Below are 21,433 nucleotides of genomic sequence, written 5' to 3'. Positions count from 1 at the left end.
TATGCCCAACTCTTTTTTCAATGCAAAGAATATTACAGCGTTCTGTGTCTTGTTCAGTTTCTTTGATTCTATCATGCACTGAGTTCTGTTCCCAAAGTCGTCTTCCTTCTTTCTCTTTGTCTCTCCTTTCTTTGTACTTCATTAATGGTCATCTGCCTCAAAGGTCAGACAACAGAAAGAACTCTCACCAAGTTTCCAGAGCGGTGGAATAGGAAAGACAGACACTTGGGCTGTGCACTGACTTTTGCAAAGTGTAAATTCCCCACCAGTGACATTTCTTCATACCGTATGACAGTTCAATTTCACGAAGCCAGCTGGCTCTGTGTACCTAGTGAAAGCTCGATGTAGTGACATCTACTAAAGTTTGATCTAGACAAGTTTACCCTTCAAACTGCCCATTTCTGGAAGAAAAATAGACTCCTGGAACTACTCTTTCCAGTGGCCTCCGTTCTGTGCCTACTCCCTATTGGAGAGGACTGCCCTATTGGCCCAACTCGTCTGTGGCCACGCCTCTAGAACTACAACTCCCAGAAGCCTCCCAGGCTGCGTGCTTCCTAGATTCTTTCCCAGCAGCCTACTCGGCTTGAAGTCCGCCCCCTAAGAGGCGCTCCCTGGCCGCTTTCCGCCCGTTCACGCCCGTCATGTGATACAACTGACCAATCAGCGCGCGGAGGAGGGCGGCGGGCGGAGGCCTGGGGGCGGGGCGGGTCCAAGGGGCGGGGCCTGGAGGGGGCGGAGCGGCCCCCCCCCTCCCAGAGCGGAGCAGCCTGGCAACCGCGGTGGCGCCCGGAGCTCGAGGTGAGTGCGCGCTCGCGGCAGGCCTGGCACCGAGCTGGGCGCTGTGGGTCCCCGTGGTGGGGGGTCGACCAGGAGAAAGTTGGGACTCCCTGGGCCGGCGGGTCCCGCTGAGGACTTCGCACCCCCGCCGGAATGGGCGAGGGAGCTAGCCGAAGCGCATTCGCTGTCCCCACTGGACAGGACCGAGGCCGGGGAGCAGCCAGCAGGTGCCTTGGGCTTCCCTCTGTCCTTCCCACCCAGAGTCCCAGGGTCGGCGGCGGGCGAAGGTCGGCACGGGAATGGGGGTTGGCGGCCTGGGGGCGCCAAGGTGGGGGTGTCGCTGCCGCTGCCAGGACTTTGCTTCCCGGTCCCGGACTGGTGATCGCGGCCAGGCAGCCGCCCTGCCTCCCCAGCGACGCTCCGCGGCTGGTCCTCGCCCTGCCCTCTGGCGCGGGGTGGGCGCCGCCGCATCCCCCGCGGGCGCTGCGCAGTGGCCGCAGCCGGGACTGGTGACGGAGCGGTCATGGGCACTCCGACCAGGGGTTCGCTCTCACGCTTGGGAGGTCGAGCTGCTTTTGCAACTGTTGAGGGAAGATGTGAGACCGAACGGTTAGTTCCCTGATACGCAGTCGGAAGTCTGCACAGGCATGAGCAAGCGCCCTTGGCCGGGTTGCCTCCCTTCGCAGTCTTCTGCACTCAGGAAGTGAAAACTAATTTTAGTTTGTGCCTAAGCAAATATGAAATGAGTCTGCTGCAGAGAAATTACATATGGGCGTCCTAGACGCGAGCAGAGGACGAGGCAGAGTGGATTGTGACTGCTTTGGAAACGGACACAGTAGACCTTCACCAGGATGGAATCTTGGCACATTACAATTGACCGAGACCTTGAAATTCATAGAGTACATTTGTTTCCATGGTGGGGAAACTAAGGCCCGGAGACGTTAACAAAAGCGGCCCAGGCTTCAGGCAACATCATGGCAGTGCTACTCTCCCTAGTCTTGTTTCTGCGGGTATTTTTGTGACTGCCTAGCCTGGGTCATTTCCCCCCTTTTTTCTTTTAAACCACAGCTTAGTTTGGTCCCTTGTAAAGTTGTAAAGTACTCTAGAGACTGAGCCAGTACTTTAGCTGTACAATTCTTAAGACCATTTTGACTTTTCACAGGTACCAGATTGCCTAGCGAACGTCAGTCAGGTTTGGCGCTTTGCTTTCAGATGGGAGGTGTGACCACTTCCATGAGTACCAGATTTGACTCAGGATGACTTTTGACTCTTTCATAAAACCAGATCTCCCCTTGAGATCCATCATGCCTCCGTGGGTACTTGAGAGTTGAGTGCTTACTTTGACTTTTGGAGTCTGATTGTCTCCTTCGAGTTCTGTCTTTAGTTTATCAGCTTGTAAATGGTGTCATTCATTCACTGAACCCTGCTTGCCCATCGTGTGCCCGCTGTGCTCCTCCAGCACTGGGTGGAGACAGACCAACTGATGAGCTTCTTGCCTTAGCTATGTGCAGGGAAACGGGCAGTAAGATCCACTCTGCTGCATTCTCCGATAGACCTGAGCTCTGTGAGGAGAAACAGCTCAGAAATCCATGGCTGGCAGTCTGGCAGGCAGATTGAGAGTGCCTGGGACATTCCCACTGTCATCTGCTCCCCCACTACACCAACTATCAGATCCCAAAGTCCATCTGTCTGGAGTTTGTTCTATATTTCTACAGCCAGTGTCTCTTGGCTAAGCTCAGGCCAGCCTCATTCTGACCTGTGCCTCCGCCCCTCCCCCCACACACACACATGCAGAGTGGAAGTGGTTTCCAACAGCGAGGGAGGTTTGTTGTCACCTTGGTCAGGCTCCTGCCAACTGCTTTCCAGAAGGGGCTCTGTCCCTGCATGCTGGTTTGTGTTGGGAACCAGCCATCTGATGTGACCCACAGTCGCTGTGCTCTGTGTGGTCTGCAAGGCAGCCAGTCCAGTTTGAAATGACCTCAAAGAAAGCACCCAACTTGTCAGGAAGGAAAGCACAGATCAAGTGGCTCCCATCCATCTATCTGCTCAGGGCCTTTTCACTTCTGCCATATTTGCATGCGCAGTGGCTTCCCAAAAAACATTTTCATTTCTGCAGGTTCTGAAAAGCGATTAAAATTACCCAAAATAACCCCCCTCCCATCCTTTGTTCCAAAGTGAAAGGAGGCTGAACAAAATGCAGTTCCTTGAAAAACCACTGAAAGAACATGTGGTTCTAGCTTCTATTGATGGTTCCAAAAGCAGGAGAGAAGCCAAGGCTCCTCGCGGCTTTGCTTTGCAGGAGGCCTTTCTAGCCAGTGGCCAAAGGCTTTCAAAGGCAGTGCCTCTTGTGAGTTCTCAAGGTTTCCCACTTTCTAAGTGAGTGAGAGAGGCTGTTTTCATGATTTCTTCAGTAATTCCCCCTTCGTATTGCTGACCTCTTTGAAGTTCTGCTTTCTCCATTAGGCAGTTTCTTGGTTCATTATTCCTTTTTGGCAGCTGGGGAGGGAGGAGGCAGTGCTGTCATTTGCTTGTAGGTGCTGAGCCCGCATGGGAGTTTGGAACCCTGACCCAGATCTCTATGTCTTGGGACAAGTTACTTCTCTCTGTGCCTCAGTTGCCTGATGCGTGGGGTGGACAGGAATCGTGAAGGCACATCCCACGAAGGGTTGTCAGCATGGCCAAGCAGCAGTCTCTGCAAGGTGCTGGGCTTTATGCCTTACACTTAGTAGGCACTCAGGATAGGTCCACTTGTGCTGACTTGGACTTCACAGAGCTTCCATTTCTTTATTTTAAATAAAGAGCACAGTGTGCTGCTTTGCCCTGTATGCATCCCAGGTTCGAGACTGGTCCCTGCTGCATTGAAGGAAGCTTCAGTGCCATGGTCTTTTTCACTGTCTCTATAAAAAATAATGAGAGAGAGAGAGAGAGAGACTGAGACCCAGAAACCGTGCCCATGTCCTAGGAGGTTCAGAAAGCCTAATTTTCCAGACTTATCTCTGCATTGCATTCTCAACTCTTGTTTTTTCAGTTGTGGGAAAAATGAACTCCCCTTGCTGCTGGGATGCAGAAATGACTCAAAGCCATAGTTTGCGGCTCTGGACTCTTTTTTTGTTTTGTTTTGTTTTGTTTTGTTTTTTCCAGATCCTCTGCTTTGTTCACACAGTGACAGCAGAGGCCCACTCCTCACCCTTCCTGGGAGCTTGGGCTTTCATCCTCAACGCTTACAATGTCTGCTTCTGTAGCGAGCCCTGAGTACTTGCCTCATCTCTCTCTCTCTCTTTGTCTATCTGTCTGTCTCTCTTTAAGGATGTGGCTGGCATCTCTGTAGCTCTTTGGCATCCTGCACCGAGGTTTGCTTTCTGCTGCTGCCCATAGAACAGCCAGTGTCTACAAGCTTTTGTCTATGTGAGGTGCTGGACAGCTTTCTGCTTTGGGTTTCTGGAAGCTGAGTTCATTCCCAGCACTGCCCACCTTGGAATACTGGACACATCACTTCTCCTCATGGCTAGTGAAGCCATTGGCCCACCTGCTGAGTTGTCACTGGACAATGACAGTCCCTGAGACCAGCACTCACTGGTCTAGCCAAAGTATCCCCCATATCCGGGGACTCAGCTGCTGCTCTCTGCCTTGTTACAGAATGGAAGTCTTTCTGTCTCTTTCTCAGCTATACCTTTCCTTCACTCCTCAGTGCAACTCAAGAATGTGCTGCCTCCCCACCCCCACCCCATCTTCCCTGCTCCCCAAATCTAGGGGCTTGAGGGGACCGTGTCTTGAGTGCTACATTCTCGTGACTTGGATTTACTTCTCAATATCTTTTTTTTTTTTTTAACCAGAGCACTGCTCAGCTCTGGCTTATGGTGGTGCGGGAATTGAACCTGGGACTTGACAGAGCCACAGGCTTGAGAGTCTGTTTGTATAACCATTATGCTATCTACCCCCGCCCAACTTCTCAATATCTTGATAAGACTCCACAAGTTCTTCAGTATTCCATGTCCCTGAATTGACAGTTATATAAATGCATCTCACATATTTGTCTTCATTACATCATAAGAACTTTTCCTGTATTTCTTTCTCCTTTATTTTCCTCTTTTTGTTACCTTTTTTATTGTTGTTGCAGTTATTATTGTTGTTGTTATTGGGGTCAACGTTGTTAGGACAGAGAGAAGTGGAGAAAGTAGGGAAAGACAGAGAGGGGGAGAGAAAGACACCTGCAGACCTGCTTCACCGCCTGTGAAGCGACTCCCCTGCAGGTGGGGAGCCAGGGACTCAAATCGGGATCCTTATGCCAGTCTTTGAACTTAGTGCCATGTGCACTTAATCCACTGTGCTACCGCCCGACTCCCCTTTTCCTGTATTTCTTTTTAAATTTTTTATATATTTTTTTATTTATAGAGTGGAAATATTGACAAGACCATAGGATAAGAGGGGTACAATTCCACACAATTCCCACCTCCAGAACTCTGTATCCCGTCCTCTCCCTTGATAGCTTCCCTATTCTTTATCCCCTTTCCTGTTTTTCTGATATCATTCATTTGACAGGAATACCTGTGTATGTCAGTGCTAATTTATTTTTCATCTTCCAGTCCCATGATAGAGGGTCCTGAGTGCGCAGATATCTTCTGGGCATGTGAAGTCCTCCCTGTGCCTTACTGCACAGTAGACATTCAGCTTATTGAACTTGAACTCAACAAAGGAGCATAGAGGAAGGTTGCTTTGATTCGTTCATACCTGTAAATTCCACTGGATACCCAGAGCTAACTGCTCTTCACACCAAGCATCTCTCCAGGGCCAGTGAGTGAGTGACCAAGAACATTCTGCAAGTCCACACACAGCTTCCCTGCTGTTTATTTCCAACTCTTGGCGTTTGCCATTTGAGTCTTGATGTGTTTCCTTTTTGCTTAGCTCCTTGATAGTTTGGTAGTGGGGCAGGAGTTAGGAAGTTCAAGGGCAGCACTGGAAAGTAAGACTAAAAGTTCCTAGTTTGTAGTTCATCCCACCCACATCCCTACCTGCCAGCCCTGCCTGCGCAGCCCTGCCCTACCTCCAGCTCCTGATAATTGTAACATGTTGGTATCAGCTCCTTGAGCTTCCTGGAGATGAAAGCCGGGGAGCTGATAGTACCTGTCCAAGCAGGCGGGCTGCCACGCCAGGACTGGATGGGCCACAGGACGGCTCCTTTAACACTGGCTGGTGCCACTTGAAGGGCCCTGCTGTGCTCTGAGGTAAGGACAGGTGAAGAGGCCTGTGCCATGCCAGACCCTGCATCTACAGTTGGACCCCGCATCTACTGTTGGGCTGTTTGTTCAGGTGCTGACTTCCGGCCTGCCAGTGCTGGTGCTGCCTTTGACACTGTGGCCTCTCCCAATCAACACCCCACTTGCGCTCCCTAGTTCCTGTGTGCTCTTTGCACTTGCCTGGGAGGGAAAGGGAGAATCCTACACCGCCTCTCCCCCGACACACACACAGCTGGGCAGCTTATTTCTGGAAGTCTAGGCTGAATGTATCCCAGTAGGCAGCTTCGTCTTTCTGTCATTACCACTTCAGGAAGACAACCTTTCTCAGAACGGTCCCCTCACATCCACCCAGATGTTCTTCGTTGTTGATAGAGATGGACTGGATGCCCCAGAAGGAATGCCCCAGAAAGGAATGCAGTGTCTTATGCCCCACCCAGATCTACAGAGATGCCCTCCACCCCCCCACACACACCTCTGCAGACACCTGCATTTCAATAAATCCTGAAGGCTGGTCTAAGGGGCAGGTCACACCCTGTCTTGGATCCTTGGAGAGAACGCTGTCCCTTGGAAACATAATGTCAGAGGGCCAGGCAGTGGTGCACATGGTTGAGAGCATAAATTACAGTGTGTAAGAACCTACGGTCGAGCCTCTGGCCCCCACTTGCAGGAGTAAAGCTTTGTAAATGGTGAAGCAGTGCTTCTGGTCTCTCTCACTAGCTGTTCCCTCTCAATTTCTCTGTCTCTATCCTAAATAAATAAATAAATAAAATATTTAAAAGAAAAATATACATACTGGCAGCCTCTGTGCTTTATTTATGGGGCTCGGTGCCAGCACTATGAATCCACTGCTCTTGGTGGCCACCCCCCCCCATTTTATTGACAGGACAGAAAGAACTTGAGAGAGGAGGGGGAGATAGAAAGGGAGAGAGAGATAGATACCTGCAGACCTGCTTCACCGCTATGAAGGGTCCTCCCTGCAGGTGGGGAGTGGGTTCTTGAAGTTATGTCCTTGTGCCTGGTAAAGCGTGCACTCAACCGAGTCCGACACTGCCCAGCCTTATATTTTATTACTTTTAATATTTATTTATTTTTGCCACTAGGGTTATCAGTGGGGCTCAGTGCTGCCGCTATAAATCCACAGCTCCTGGTGGCCATTTTTTTCCAGTTTTTTTCTTTCTATTTTTAAATTTTTATTTGGCAGGACAAAAAGAAATTGAGAGGTGGTAGTGATAGGGAGAGAGAGGGGGGCTGGGTGGTGGTGCACCAGGTTAAGCACACATAGTATGAAATGCAGGGATCTGCACAAGAATCCCAGTTCAAGCCCCTAGCTCCCCACCTGTGGGGGGGTCATTTCACAAGCAGTGAAGCAGGTCTACAGGTGTGTATCTTTCTCTCTCCCTCTCTCTCTCCCTCTCTATTTCTGTCTCTCTCTGCTCTCAATATTTCTCTTTTCTATCCAATACATAAATCCAATAAATAAATAGTGACCACAGGAGCAGTGGATTCATAGTGCAGGCACTGGGGCCCCAGCAATAACCTAGGAGGCAGAGAGAGAGAGAGAGAGAGAGAGAGAGAGAGAGAGATACAGACCTGCTTCTCCACTTGTGAAGCACCCTCCCTGCAATTGGGGAGTGGGGGCTAGAACCTGGATTCTTGTGCATGGTAATATGTGTGCTTAACTGAGTGTGCTTCCACCCAGCCCCCCACCATACTTTATTTTTTCCACCAAGTCCTGGAGACTGGTGTATGCTGCCTTCACATTACACCCAGGTGGTACATTTCACAGTCACATAGTCAGTGCGCCAGGGATTGGACAAGCCCCATGTCCTGTGTTCCAGAGCTGCCTGGCTGAAATCAGGGAGGGTTCACACTGTCCTCTGGGCTCGGTTTGTATTCCCCCAGGCCTGTGGCATGGCCCAGTTGCCCACAGGGTAGACAGCTCAGGTAGGAAGGCCATTGGGCCCCAGCCCCAGCCACAGGCTGTATAACCGGAGTGAGGTTCCTGTGACAAGCCCTTGGCAGAGTCTATAACAGCGCTCATGTGAGCAAGGTCTTCTCTCTGGAACAGTTGGAGAAGTAGGGCTCAGAAATCAGCTTTGGTATTTGTGTGTCATGTGTGCTTCTTTCTTGAGTGGATCTTCAGAGACCTCAAGGAATATGTCCTTGTTGGCCTTTGGGGTGCGGGTACAGAGTCCCTAAACCCACAGTAGTTTGGACCAGTGCTTTATCATGCTGGCTGCCCCTATAATCACTTGGGGAGCTTGAAATTCCTGCTGCCAAGGAGATAGATGTAGTCTGGGGAGTGTTGGTCCCCACACCCCCACCCCCACCCCCCCGTGCAGGTCAAGAGGCAGCCTGTGGTTGGAGCACTCTTCCCATGTGCTCGGTGGCACCTGGACAGGGCATTCTGGGGGAGCCAGAGTTGAACTCCATGGGTCTGAGCTGGTCTAGAGCCATCCTCTCTGCCAGCGATCACCTTGCAGGGGCCCATGAGGAAAGGGTCTGGCATTTGGCTTGGAGTAGCCAGCCACATTGAGGCACCTGGTGACCTTCCCTTTGCCCATCCCCAGGCTGCCCATCTGGAGGCTGTGTCAGGAGGTCCGGATGAGGCTCAGGACCTGCGTTTGGTTGGGGACATCAGTGGGAGGGACTTCTATCAGCATTCTACAGTCCCCCCTTTCTTTTTATTTTATTCTAATAAGAGAGACAGAGTAACTGGGACCAGTGGTGGCACCCCTAGTTGAGCGCATATGTTACAATGTGTAAAGACCCAGGTTCAAGCCCCCTGGTCCCCACCTGCAAGGGGAAAGCGTCACAAGAGGTGAAGCAGGGCTGCACGTGTCTCTCACCCTCTCTACCCCTTCCTTCCCTCTTGATGTCCTTATGTCTTTATCCAATAAATAAATAAATAAATAAATAAAATTAAAAAGCAAACAAACAAGAAACTGGGGAATGTTATGCATGTACAAACCATTGTACTTACTGTTGAATGTAAAACATTAATTCCCCCCCCCAAAAAAAAAAAATCAGAGTAAAAAAAAATGGGAAAAAAAAAGAAAGACAGAGAGAAAGACAGCACCTGCCCAGCTCTGACTGATGGTGGTAATGGGGATTGAACCTGAGACCTTTCATGCCTTAGGCATGAGAATCTTTAGCAGAACCATTATGCTATCTCCACACTCTCCAGTAGTCTCTCCTTTCTACCTTAATGGAGATCCCCCCCCCCCGCCCTTGTGCTTTGAACATGCACAGTTCCACCACTCGTGGCTGACTTTTTCATTCAGATCTGTAACCAGCCAGACAGGGAGGGAGAGATGCCACAGTACCAGGCCCGGGCTGCACACACGGCAAGACAAACACCCAGCAAGCTGTGTTTCTCCAGCCCATTTTGCCCTCTTTAAGCCTCATCGCAGTGGGCAATTTTCCCACCTGTCTTTGTATCACTTGCCTCATTGTTGTGGCTGGTGTGGATTCACAGCCTTACTCATTGCTGCAGTTATTTGATGATTAATTGATTGATTTACATTTTTAGTGTCACCAGGGTTATTACTAGGGCTCAGTACTGGCACTGAATCCACTGCTTCCACCGACCATTTTTTCCTTGTTTTCTTTCTTTCTATTTTTATGTGATAGGACAGATAGAAATTGAGAGGGGAGGGGGAGATAGAGGAAGGCAGGGAGGGAGGGAGAGGGGGAGAAGGAGAGAGAGAAAGAGGAGAGACTGGCAGCATCACTGCCTGGCCTTCCTCACATCGCTTTTTGATTACTTTTTTGTGTGTAGAAACTGTGTATAGTTTTTCAGTTTTATACTTCCATTTGTCCTTTTTCAAATGTGATTTAACATTTTTTTCTTTAGATACTAGAGACAGAGAAGTTGAGAGGGAAGAGGGAGAGAAAAACACCTGCAGCACTGCTTCACTGCTGGTGAAGCTTTCCCCCTGCAGGTGGGCTTGATTGCGGGCATGATAATATGTGCTCAGCCAGTTGTGCCGCCGCTGCTTGACCCCCCCTATTTGTCCTTTATAACAGCTCTGGAGCGATCAGTGGCCTGAAAAATCATTTGCTCTGGCACTGCCAAGGCAAGTGGAGCTTTGGTCATATTGTTTCTTTCTTCTTCTTTTTTACTGTATTTAATTAATTTATTTATTAGATAGAGAGAGAACTTGAGAGGGGAGGTGGACATAGGGAGAGAGAGACAACTGCAACACGGCTTCACCACTCAAAAGGCTTCCCTCGCTGTGTGGAGACCAGAGGCCTGAACCCAGGTGCTTGCTGATGGTAATGTGCACTTTGAACAGGTTGTTTCACCAGATGGCTCCTCGGAGCTTTTTCTCCTAGCAGCATTTGACACTCATCTTTTAGTTGATCAGTATGTGTGGCCTGTGGATGATGTCATAAACCCCCAAATAGCCTTTGGCATAAACCAGGTTCCTTACCCGCATCTGTTTCTCCATATGGGGTTTGTCCTCTTGCCTCCTGTTCGTGTGCCCTGATGGGTCATGACCACAGGCTGTGTGATACCCTCCCCTGTGGTTTCTGCCAGCATAACCCTGCTGACCACAGGAGGTGACTCACCTGTCTTCTGTGAAGCGTCACCTGCTTTTTATTGAACTGTCTGTCCTGAGTAAGTGTTCTTAATTTTTTATAATCTTTATTTACTGGATAGAAACAGCCAGAAACAGACAGAGGAAGGGAGAGATAGAAAGTGAGAGGGAAGGGGCGAGGTAGTGGTGCACCTGGTTAAGTGCTCACATTACCTCATAAGTGTACGAGGACCCAGGTTCAAGTCCCTGATCCCTAGCCGCAGGAGGGAAACTTCACAACTGGTGAAACAAGGCTGCAGGTGTCTCTTTGTTTTTTTCCCTCTCTATCTCCACCCCCCTCTTAATTACTCTCTGTCTCTATCCAATAATAAATAAATAAATAGATTTAAAAAATAAAAATATATAAAATAACAATAAAAGCATTACAAAAGAGGGAGAGACAGAGAGACACCCGCAGCACTGCTTCACCACTTGTGAAGCTTTCTTCCTGTAGGTGGGGACTGAGAGCTTGAATCTGGGTCCTTGTGCATTGTAATGTGCACTTAACTAGGTGCGCTACAACCCAGCCCTCTGAGGTTTTAAGAGTCCTTACGGTTTTTGGATACAAGGTCTTTATCTATTAAGGGATCTGCAGGCTCCTTCTCCCACACCAGCTTGTCCTTTTATTCTCTCCACTGTGCCTTTGGCAAAGCAACACTTTTTTTCTCTATTTATTTATTTATTAAAAAATCATTTTAATGAGAGAAATGCAGAAAGAGGAGGCAGGAATATATATGCAGAGAGAGAGACACCAGAGTACTACTTAGCTCTGGCTGATGGTGGTGTTGGGGATTGAACCTCTCCTTTCCTGTCAGGTCTCTTATCACCTTTGCTGGAGATCAGCTGACTGTGGTTAGAACTTGTGTCCTGCAGGCTGGGAGTATGGATCGACCTGCCAATGCCCATGTTCAGCAGAGAACCGATTACAGAAGCCAGACCTTCCACCTTCTGCACCCCATAATGATCCTGGGTCCATACTCCCAGAGGGATAAAGAATAGGAAAGCGGGAGTCGGGCTGTAGCGCAGCGGGTTAAGCGCAGGTGGTGCAAAGCACAAGGACCAGCATAAGGATCCCGGTTCGAACCCCGGCTTCCCACCTGCAGGGGAGTCGCTTCACAGGTGGTGAAGCAGGTCTGCAGGTGTCTATCTTTCTCTCCTCCTCTCTGTCTTCCCCTCCTCTCTCCATTTCTCTCTGTCCTATCCAACAATGACAACAACAATAATAACTACAACAATAAAACAACAAGGGCAACAAAAGGGAATAAATAAATTAAATAAATATTTAAAAAAAGAATAGGAAAGCTATCAGGGGAGGGGATGGGATACGGAGTTCTGGTGGTGGGAATTGTGTGGAGTTGTACCTCTCTTATCCTATGGTTTTTGTCAGTGTTTCCTTTTTATAAAGAAAAATAAAAAGAACTTGTGTCCTGGACTCTGCTGTTCTATGGATCTTCACACAAGTCTCCATTCCCAAAGCCTTCTAGTCAGTTTGGAAATAAAGTATCCTCCCCCTCCCCTCACCTTGAGACTTATTTTGCCTAATCTTGGCCATCTACCTTCCCATACTAATTTTAGAATCATCCACCTATATAACAAAGCCCATCGTATCTTGACCAGGGACTGCATTGAAACCATAGACCAATATCCATTTCTTAACAAGAAGCCTTTTAAGATTTATTTCTTTTAAAAAATTCCTTAAGCTTTGTTTGTTTGATAAGACAGAGAGAAAGAGAAATTGAGAATCGAATGGGTTGACAGAGAGAGAGAGAGAAAAAGAGAGATCTTTAACACTGCTTCACCACATGGGGACTGGGGGCTTGAACCTGAGTCTTTGAGCATGGCGATGTGTTCACTCAGCTGGGTGCATCACTGCCTGACCCCTTAGGATTTCTTTCTACATGCACTTGGACCTGTTTCCCTTTGAGAGGGGGCTTGTGCTCTCCAGGGTATGAGTCTTATGTATGTCTCCCAAAGTATTTCCTCTTGTGTCACGAATATTAGTTGTATGCTCAGTGCTTTGTTTTTCATGGATAATACAGGTGCAGTTTTATGCTTACCTTGGAACCTTGCAACCTTATTGAGTTTTGCCAGACTAGCTTCGCGGGCGGCGCGGGCGGGAGAGAGACGACCAGGGACTCATGGCTGAGCTGGGAACGCAGTTCAGTCTTTACTGAGCGGGAATGCAGTGTGATCTGGGTAGCTCTAATCACAATCCTGTCCTATATATAATCTCCTGAGGCGGAAGTGTCAGGAGGAGGAAGTACGTAGGATAGGGGGTAGGGAGAAGGAAAAAGCGCTGGAACCAGTGGGGATTAAACCAATGAAAACAATGACTATGTAAATAGACCACAGCGTAAGTAATACAAGCGAACCTAATGTGATGATCAGAACAGAAGGTCTTATAAGCAGAATTTAGAAGCATACCAAAAGAGTTTACTTAGTACTTGTAAAGTTTTCCTGCAGTATCCTTAGGACCATTTTCCATATACCAGCATGATGTCTGCAAACCGTTTTACTTCCTTCTTCCAACAACTTTTTTTATTTGGGTAGAAACAGAGAGAAATTGAGAGGGAAGGATAAGATAGAGACATCTGCAGCATTACTTCACCACTCATAGGGGCTTGAACCGGGATCCTTGCTCATGGTAACACGTGTGCTATAGTGGATGTGCCACCACCTGATCCCTTCTCCGAGTATCTTATGCCTTTGATTTTTTTCTCTTTCCTTGTTAACTTACTGCTAAACATTCTGCCCTGTACCTCTTAGAATATCCACCCTTCTTCTTCCCCAGTGGAGGGAACACATCTGATCCTCCTCCTCTGAGAATGATGTTAGCTATAGGCTTTTCCTGAGTACCCTTGGCAGCTTCTGATTTGCTGTGAGGTTGTGGTGATTAGATGGTGATTTCGTGTTGAATTATGTTTGTAGAATCTGTGTCTCAGATGTGGTCACATCAGATAGCATGTGTCACCAATATGTCAACACATTTATTTCTCACTAGCAGTCACCACTACTCAGATTTCCTCCATGTCTTGGCAGTCAGTGTAGAGCTTCTTGGGGGCTCCTTCCATTATTCTGTGGAGTGCCATGTGTCACTCCTTCAAAAACCCTAAATAGTCTCTGTGTCAGATTCTTGTGCCTTGTTGTTATGGTGCTGGAATTTTACCATATTTTTTCTAATATATATATATTATTTGTTTTATTTGAATAAGATACACATGCACACACGCACGCACGCATGCACGCGCCACAGAACACTGTTCAGCTCTGGCTTATGGTGGTGCAGGGGATTAAACCTTAGACTGTGGTGCCTCAGGTATGAGAGTCTTTTAGCAGAACCATTATGCTATTAACCCTACTCTTTCAGTCTTCTTTTTGCCACTCTTTTAACCCTGATTTTAGTTCCTCTTTATTTTCAAGACTTTCTTTCCTATTTTATTTTTCCTTAAGATTATTCCTTCTATATCTACTAAAAGTTCCTCCTTGCTAATAATGACAAATTCTAAATGGGGGGGGGAAGAGAATGAGAATATGACATGTGGGCATGTATGTGTGACGTAAACAGCAGCAAAAGAAAAGTTTCCAAGGGCCAGGAGATAGTGTGCCACGCATGAGGCCCTGGTTAGAGCCTGGGTTCATGGAAGCACCAATGTCAGCACTGTGGATGGGTGGGTCAGTGGGGGAGCTACATAGATGGTGGAATGGTGCTGTATCTCTCATCTCTGTTCGTCTCTAAATAAATTTTTACAAATGGCCCCAAGAAATGCTCAATGTGGTCAAGCACACACGAGGCCTTGAATTCATGCCCTAGTGCTGCATTTGCAAATAGAGCCCAGTCCTTTTGTCTTCTTATGGGACAGGCATGAGTGGAAACTCATCAGAATCCAGTACTGGAATAAGGTCCTAATCTTTGCCTTCAGAGCCCAGGCCACCTTCTCTTTTTTCTTTTTTCTTTTTTCTTTTTCTTTTTCCTTTTTCACTGTTTAGTTTTTCCTCCCCCACCCCAACTTCAATGTCACCGTGTTGAGGACATATTGATTGATGCGCAGGGCTGGTGTTGTCAGAAGGCACATCTTCACAGTTGCCATCAATGGTGTGAAGTCTTGGGTGAGTGGCATCTGGCATTTGGCTCTTGAGCAAAATCATCTCTGTGTAAATCCCTCTTCAGTATCAAGAGTGGGCTCTCATGCTATGGGAAGCATTGTTTTTCTCTGAAAAAAGTGGGATGAAATAAATTCATAAGATGCTGTCTAATGCTTTAGACTCTGCAGGAGTTTCCAAACAATTACTGGAGTGTCCTCTGCACAGTTCTCTGCCTGTCTGAGCTAAGTGCTCACACTGACAGAAGGGGCTGCTTGAGAAATGTCATACAGTTTTATTTGTTTGTTTATTTGTTTTTATGGAGAGGTTAATGACTTACGTACAGTTGTTGATACCTGGGTATAATTCCCCATCTCACCATGATAGGTGTCTGCAAAACACTTTCACCTCCAGCTTAGGTCCTTTTCTACCATCATGCACAGGTCCTGAGACAACCTCCCCCCCCGCGTGCCCCCTGTCCTTCTTCCCCAGAGTCCTTTACTTTGCTGTAATACAACCAACCAGTCCAAGTTTGACTTTGGGTTTCTCCTTCTGTTCTTGTTTCTGAAGTTCTGCTCATGAGTGAGATCATCTCATATTTATCCTTCTCTTTCTGGCTGATTTCACTTAACATGATTCCTTCAAGCTCCATCCAAGATGAGGTGAAGAAAGTTACTTCATCATTTTTAATAGCTGGGTAGTATTCTATTATGTGTATATACCACAATTTTCTTAGCCACTCATCTGTTGTTGAACACTTAGGTTGCTTCCGTATTTTGACTATTACAAATTGTGCAACTATAAACTATGGATGGGTGTGTTTGCTTAGTTGAATTTGCTCCAGTGACCTGATGACAAGTTCTCATAGCATCTAAGCTGTCCCTCATTCAGTGTTTAGTCTTCTTTTGTCCTTGAGGGATGTCAATATCCATTTTATTATATATTATGTATATATATTATATGAATATATATAATGTCCAATATGTATATATTGTTGGACAGAAAGACAAATTGAGAGGAGAGGGGGAGATAGAGAAAGAAAGAGACAGAGACATCTACAGCCTTGCTTCACCACTTGTGAAGCTTTCTCCCTGCAGGTGGGGACCAGGGGCTTGAACCTCGATCCTTGTACACTATAATATATGTGCTTAACCAAGTGCGCCACCCCCTGGCCTCCAGCTATTCATTTTCTTGACTGTAGTTTATTTTTTTTCTCCCCAAAACCCTGCTCAGCTCTGGCTTATAGTGGTGCTGGGGATTGAACCTGGGAGCTCAGAGCCTCATGCCTGAAAGTTGTTTGCATGACCACTATGCTGTCTCCCTGCCTCTGTTGACTATATTTTGAAAGAACTCTTCTGTGACTTAAAGTAGGATTGCAGTGGGATGTAGTGGCTCAGTGCCTTATAGACTTGAATTTGGGGCATTTGCTTAGTCCTCTTTTTTTTAATTGTTTAAATTTATTTTATTTTATTTATTCCCTTTGTTGCCCTTGTTGTTTTTATTGTTGTAGTTATTATTGTTGTTGTCATTGTTGGATAGGACAGAGAGAAATGGAGAGAGGAGGGGAAGACAGAGAGGGGGAGAGAAAGACAGACACCTGCAGACCTGCTTCACCGCCTGTGAAGCGACTCCCCTGCAAGTGGGGAGCCGGGGTTCGAACCGGGATCCTTATGCCGGTCCTTGTGCTTTGCGCCACCTGCGCTTAACCCGCTGCGCTACAGCCCGACTCCCTTGCTTAGTCTTCTTTGAGAACTGGCAGCCAGGAAAGTGATTGGCAGGTGGAGCACAGGACTGGCATCCTTGAGGTCCTGGGATTGGTCCCCAGAACCCCACAAACGAGAGTGATACTCTGATTTGCTCTCTCATTCTCTCTCTCTTTGGCTATCATTAAATAAAAAATAGTATTTAAAAAAACATAAAAGGAAGGGTAGAGTGAATTTTTGTGACCAGCAGATTTTTTTTTCATGGATGTGATATTCCAATGAGCCTTTAGTTCTTTTTAAAATATTTATTAATTTGATATAGTCAGAGTGAAATTGAGAGGGGAAGGGGAGATGAGAGAAGGAGAGAAAGAAAGATACCTGCACACTGCTTCACTGCTCATAAAGCTTCCCTCCTATAGGTGGGGAGTAGGGGCTTGAACCTGGGTCCTTGTACATTGTAACATATGTGTTCAACTGAGTGTGCCACCAACTGGGTGTGCCACCACCCGGCCTCAGTTGTTTTGATTCATCTGTGGAAGAAGGCATGCATGTCATGTTCTAGTTTATTTATATGCTGGAGAACCCACTGGGAGTGGACATCTGTCAACAGGTAAGAGGACCAGACTGACTGGGTTTGGATTCTTCCATCCACAGGTCTCAGTGGGCATGCTGTGTAGCCTTCCTCTTTGGGGAGGGGTGTGCTGTCATGAACACAGTCATGGGAGTTGCCTGCAGGGACTGAGTGAGTTCATCTTGGGGAGCAGTAAATGGTAGTGTGGTCACATGCACTGAGTAGAGGGTCTGCACTGGTGCTACCTGCATTATAATCTTTCCTGCTTTTTACTTCACACCGTTCCATTGTCTTTATTTTGGTTTGACTTGTATTATTTTTTCTTAATTTCAGCTTTTTATTAATGATTCACAAAGTTATAAGTTAACAGGGGTATAGTTCCACACCATTCCTATCACCAGAGTCTGTGTGTCCCCACTGTAGTTCTCCCAAGGTCACAGAAATGGGTTGACTCTGTCTGTCTGTTTGTCTGTCTGTCTGTCTATCTATCTATCTATCTATCTATCTATCTATCTATCTGTTCATCTTATTCACTTCTCTGGCCCTGCCTTTACTTGTCTATTAACTTGTATTATTTTCATTCATCACTCCAAGACAATTCCTTGAAGACCTATCTCTGTTTTTTTTAATCTTCCAGAGTAGTTGCCCAGTATATATTTCTTGATTGCTTTTTAAAAATTGAAGTGGAAGTTTATTTCACTGTAATGACATTTTTATCTGTGTAAAACTAAGAGTGATAATGTAACAAAGTGGCTACTTTTAGGGGGTTCTTGGGTCATCCTGAGAAAGAATTCATATGAGGCCTGGGAGACAACACGGTGGTTATGCAAAAAAATATTGTCATGCCTGAGATTCCAGTTAATTCCCAGCACCACCATAAGGCAATAAGTCAGAGCTGAACAACGCTCTGGTAAAAAACAAGCAAACAGGCCTAGGCAGTGGCTCAAAGTGGTTGAGCACACGTTACACTATGCAAGGACCTGGGTTCAAGCCCCCAGTCCCATCCTGCAAGAGGAAAGCTTCATGAGTGGTGAAGCAGGACTGCAGGTGGGAGAGAAGAAGTATCTTTTCTCAACCATCCAAGTAGTGGTCCCTTTTTACAGAGACCCCAGGAAACTCAAGTAGTGCACATACATCACTTAGTGTCTGTCCCCTTGCCTCTTGAACTACTGCTGACAGTGTCATGTCACCTCAGGGTGGTTGGCTTGCCTACTCTTTTCTCCCATTCTCCATCTTCTGTGGATAATCCAGATTTCTCAGTGTGTTTATGCAGGGTCAAAGGTGAGGGGAAAACCTCCCACAAAAATCTCGTTGTCTGTCTTACATATGTGTACCCAAAGTAGGAGAGATTTACAGGAGTGTCCATCCCAGCACCACTTGCAGTGTTGGTACCGGGAACTAGTTCCAACAGCCTCTGAGAAGAGATTGGAAGACAGAGGATGGACATTGTACTACTGTGCAGCAGTGCCAGTGACATTCAGTGGTCCAGTCGTACGTTGCTTCAACAACATTAAGTCAATGACAGACTGTGTCTTGTTGGAGGGCCCTATAGACTCTATCATTGCATGCATTTCTCGGAACTAGTGGAGACCGTGCACTATGACCCTTACCAGGGTGCTGTGTGAGGAAAGCAGGGGACAGAAGGATGCCTCACACGTCCACGTATGTCAGAGTCAAAAGACACTTACAGTCAGTGGATGATTTAAGGCTATGTGCCAATGCAGAAGATTAGAAAGTCATTTAAGGGGGTTGTTGACAAAACTAAACCCTGATGAGGGAGGTTGAACGATGTTTTATGGCCAATGACTAACTTTTCCACTGTCAGTAGAGATAAATGAGGTGACGCCATATTCATACATTCATAGTCATTTGTTCACTGAGTCCCCACACTGCTTTGTCGAGGTGCCACTTGAGCAACGCTATGAACCGTAGCCCCTGCCACTTGGGCGTTGTGACCTAACACAAACACTGAATGTCCGGGTGTGTGCTGAGGAATTGACTCAGTGGTAGAGCACAGGACTTGCACACCCAAGGCCACAAGTTTGATCCCCAGCACTGCCTGTGTCCGGATGATCTTCTCTTTGGCTCTGTCTCTTAGTCTCATTAATCAATCAACATGTAAATCTTTTTATTTTTTTAAAAAAGAATGTCCATGGAGAAGTACGAAACACCACAAGAAGTGAGATAAGCATATGGAAGAGTGAGGTATGTGCACCTGTGCATGTGCTTTCCTGGGGAGGTAGGAAAGCTCCCTGGGTTTGGAAGCAGGTACATGAGGACCCGGTGCCAACACAACTCCTGCTTCTCCCAGTGAAAGCACCTGGAGGAACCGGTCCACACACAGGCTAGCATCTCCAGCCTCTTCTGTCTACATCGGCTCTCGAGTTCTTTCTGGTTCCTTTTCCACCACCAGCAGTTTCACTTGGGGAGATGTTTTTTGTCTGAAATACTCAGTGCCTGGGCTTGCCTTGGGGGGGTCCTCCGCTCAGAGCTAAGGACGTCTTTGAAGAGCCAGGAGATGCTGTGAATGGACACCTTCTCAACTACCAGGGTTAGGACTGTGGGCATGTTGGTTGTTCACCTTCTGCAGTTAACCATTTCAGCTTTTGCTCAAGGAGGTGCTTTTTTCTGATGTGCTACAGATATCTTTGGGGGAGCTCGTTCTTACAGGGGAAACTTGTTCCACAAAACATGCTTTTGTCTTAGAGCAGCTTGGCTGCGTTCTGGAGTTTTGGAATTGGCAGGGAAGTGAGGAACTTGATCCTGCTCCTATTTTTAAAACTCTGTTTACTGGTAGGTATTTGACTGTCACAACAACCATTGGTGGATTGGATGGTCTGTTTAAACTTGTGTGGTGTCATGGCTTGGTGGCCTTCATATATTAAAAAAAAACAAGTGAACCTGATGGTCATTGACTTTTCTAAGAGTTAACATGCTGGTTTCAGTTTGTAAAGCATGTGTAAGTTGTCCTACACTGTGGCCCTGGCTTAGCTCTCCAAGGCCAATCAGCTGTCTTGAAGATGTGCCATTTGTCATGAAGGGACCTCGTAGCAGGTTGGGTGGATCAGCTCAGATCCAGCACTGAGCAGTGGTAAAAAGGATTCCAAAGCATTGGCCAATAGGTCTAAATGGCTGCATCTAACCAAAGGCCTTTGCATTATTTAAAGGAATATAAGCAAGTACATTCTGATCTGTTAAAAAATATTTATCTTATTTATTTTTATTGGGTACGAACAGAAATTGAGAGATAAGGGGAGGTAGGGAGATAGGAATATAGGGGTAGAGCAAGAGAGAGGGAGAGGGAGAAAGAGAGAGAGAGAGAGAGAGAGAGAGAGAGAGAAAGGGATGCCACATGAAGCTTCCCCTCTGCAGGTAGAGCCCAGGGGCTTGAACCTGGGGACTTGCACACTGTAATGTATGCTTTCTGTCAGGTGCACCACCACCCAGACCCTGGAGAGAGAGTCTTGTTGACACACAACAATTCCTTTTTTTTCTTCTTTTTAATATTTTTAGATTGTTTTATTATATTGTTTATTTTGGATAGAGACAAAGAAACTGAGAAGAAAGGGAGAGCTAGAGAGGGAAAGAGACACCTAAATATTGTTTCACTGCTAGTAAAGCTTCACCCCTGCAAGTGGAGACCAGGGGCTTGAACCAGTGTCCTTGCCTATGGTAACACGTGTGTTCAACCAGGTGTGCCACCACTCAGCCACTCTCCTCTATGGCTGCATTAGTGGAGCAACACAAGGACGAAACTGGAAATATTTTCTCTTTGGGCCCTTCCTCAAAGGAAAATGTATGAATATGAAGTATATCAACTTTTGTCTGAGTACTATGTGTAAAGTACACATACATATTCATAAGCCGAGTCGAAGGAAGTCTGCTCTTACTTTTGGTGACTCATTTTGCACTGTTACCTGGTTGAGCATATGTGCAGGTCAGATTGAGAGCGACCCTGGTCTCAAAGTGGCTGGGATGTGAACATCATCCCCCTTCTATAAGCATATATATATATTTTTATTTTAATGATTTTATGTATGCTTTGTATAGGGACAGGAATCGAAAGGAGGGGGAAACAGAGAGAGAGAGAGAGAGGGGGAGAGAGAGAGAAAGAGAGGCCTGCAGCACTACTTCACCAGGGAGGGGGAGAGAGAGAGAGAGAGAGAGATTGACCTGCAGCACTACTTCACCAGTGAGGTAGCTTTACTCCTGTAGATGGAGGACCAAGGCCTTGAACCTGGGTCCTTGTGCATGGGAACGTGTGCACTCAACCAGGTGTGCCACTGCTTAGCCCCTGGGCAAACAACTGATTCTCTGGCTTTCTAAGTAGCCAGAATGAACACACCTGACTATCTACTGAGTGACTTTTAAGTTTGGGTTTTATTGCAGCCAGGGAAGTGACTTTGCGATAGAAACCCCCAGATCTGCATTTGCTCACTCTGCTTTCCTGCACCCCTTCTCCATAATGAGATTTGCGGGGGGAAG

At 47.0% G+C, this 21,433-nt stretch overlaps 1 protein-coding gene across 7 annotated transcripts in view; it reads left to right on the top strand.

Moving 5' to 3' along the window:
- Nucleotides 1–725: 725 nt before the first annotated feature.
- The window catches only part of MTM1 (myotubularin 1), a 114,945-nt gene continuing 94,237 nt past the window's right edge, over nucleotides 726–21,433 (top strand). For 2 of the 7 annotated variants that reach the window (XM_060183552.1, XM_007530487.3), the window contains exon 1: nucleotides 747–798. Coding sequence is in view for 2 of the 7 variants with exons in the window: in XM_016191463.2 (XP_016046949.2) it covers nucleotides 931–1,004 (74 nt within the window). In the remaining 5 variants the exon portion in view is untranslated. Of the gene's footprint in view, nucleotides 799–861; nucleotides 1,005–19,093; nucleotides 19,293–21,433 lie in introns of those variants that run through there. The other 5 variants (XM_060183550.1, XM_060183551.1, XM_016191463.2 and 2 more) reach the window with 5 other exon arrangements.

This window comes from Erinaceus europaeus, chromosome X, assembly GCF_950295315.1.
Source record: "Erinaceus europaeus chromosome X, mEriEur2.1, whole genome shotgun sequence".
In the NCBI taxonomy this organism is placed as follows: Eukaryota; Metazoa; Chordata; class Mammalia; order Eulipotyphla; family Erinaceidae; genus Erinaceus; species Erinaceus europaeus.
The sequence above is the reverse complement of the archived record's forward strand: the minus strand, read 5'-3'. Positions and strand labels throughout refer to the sequence as shown.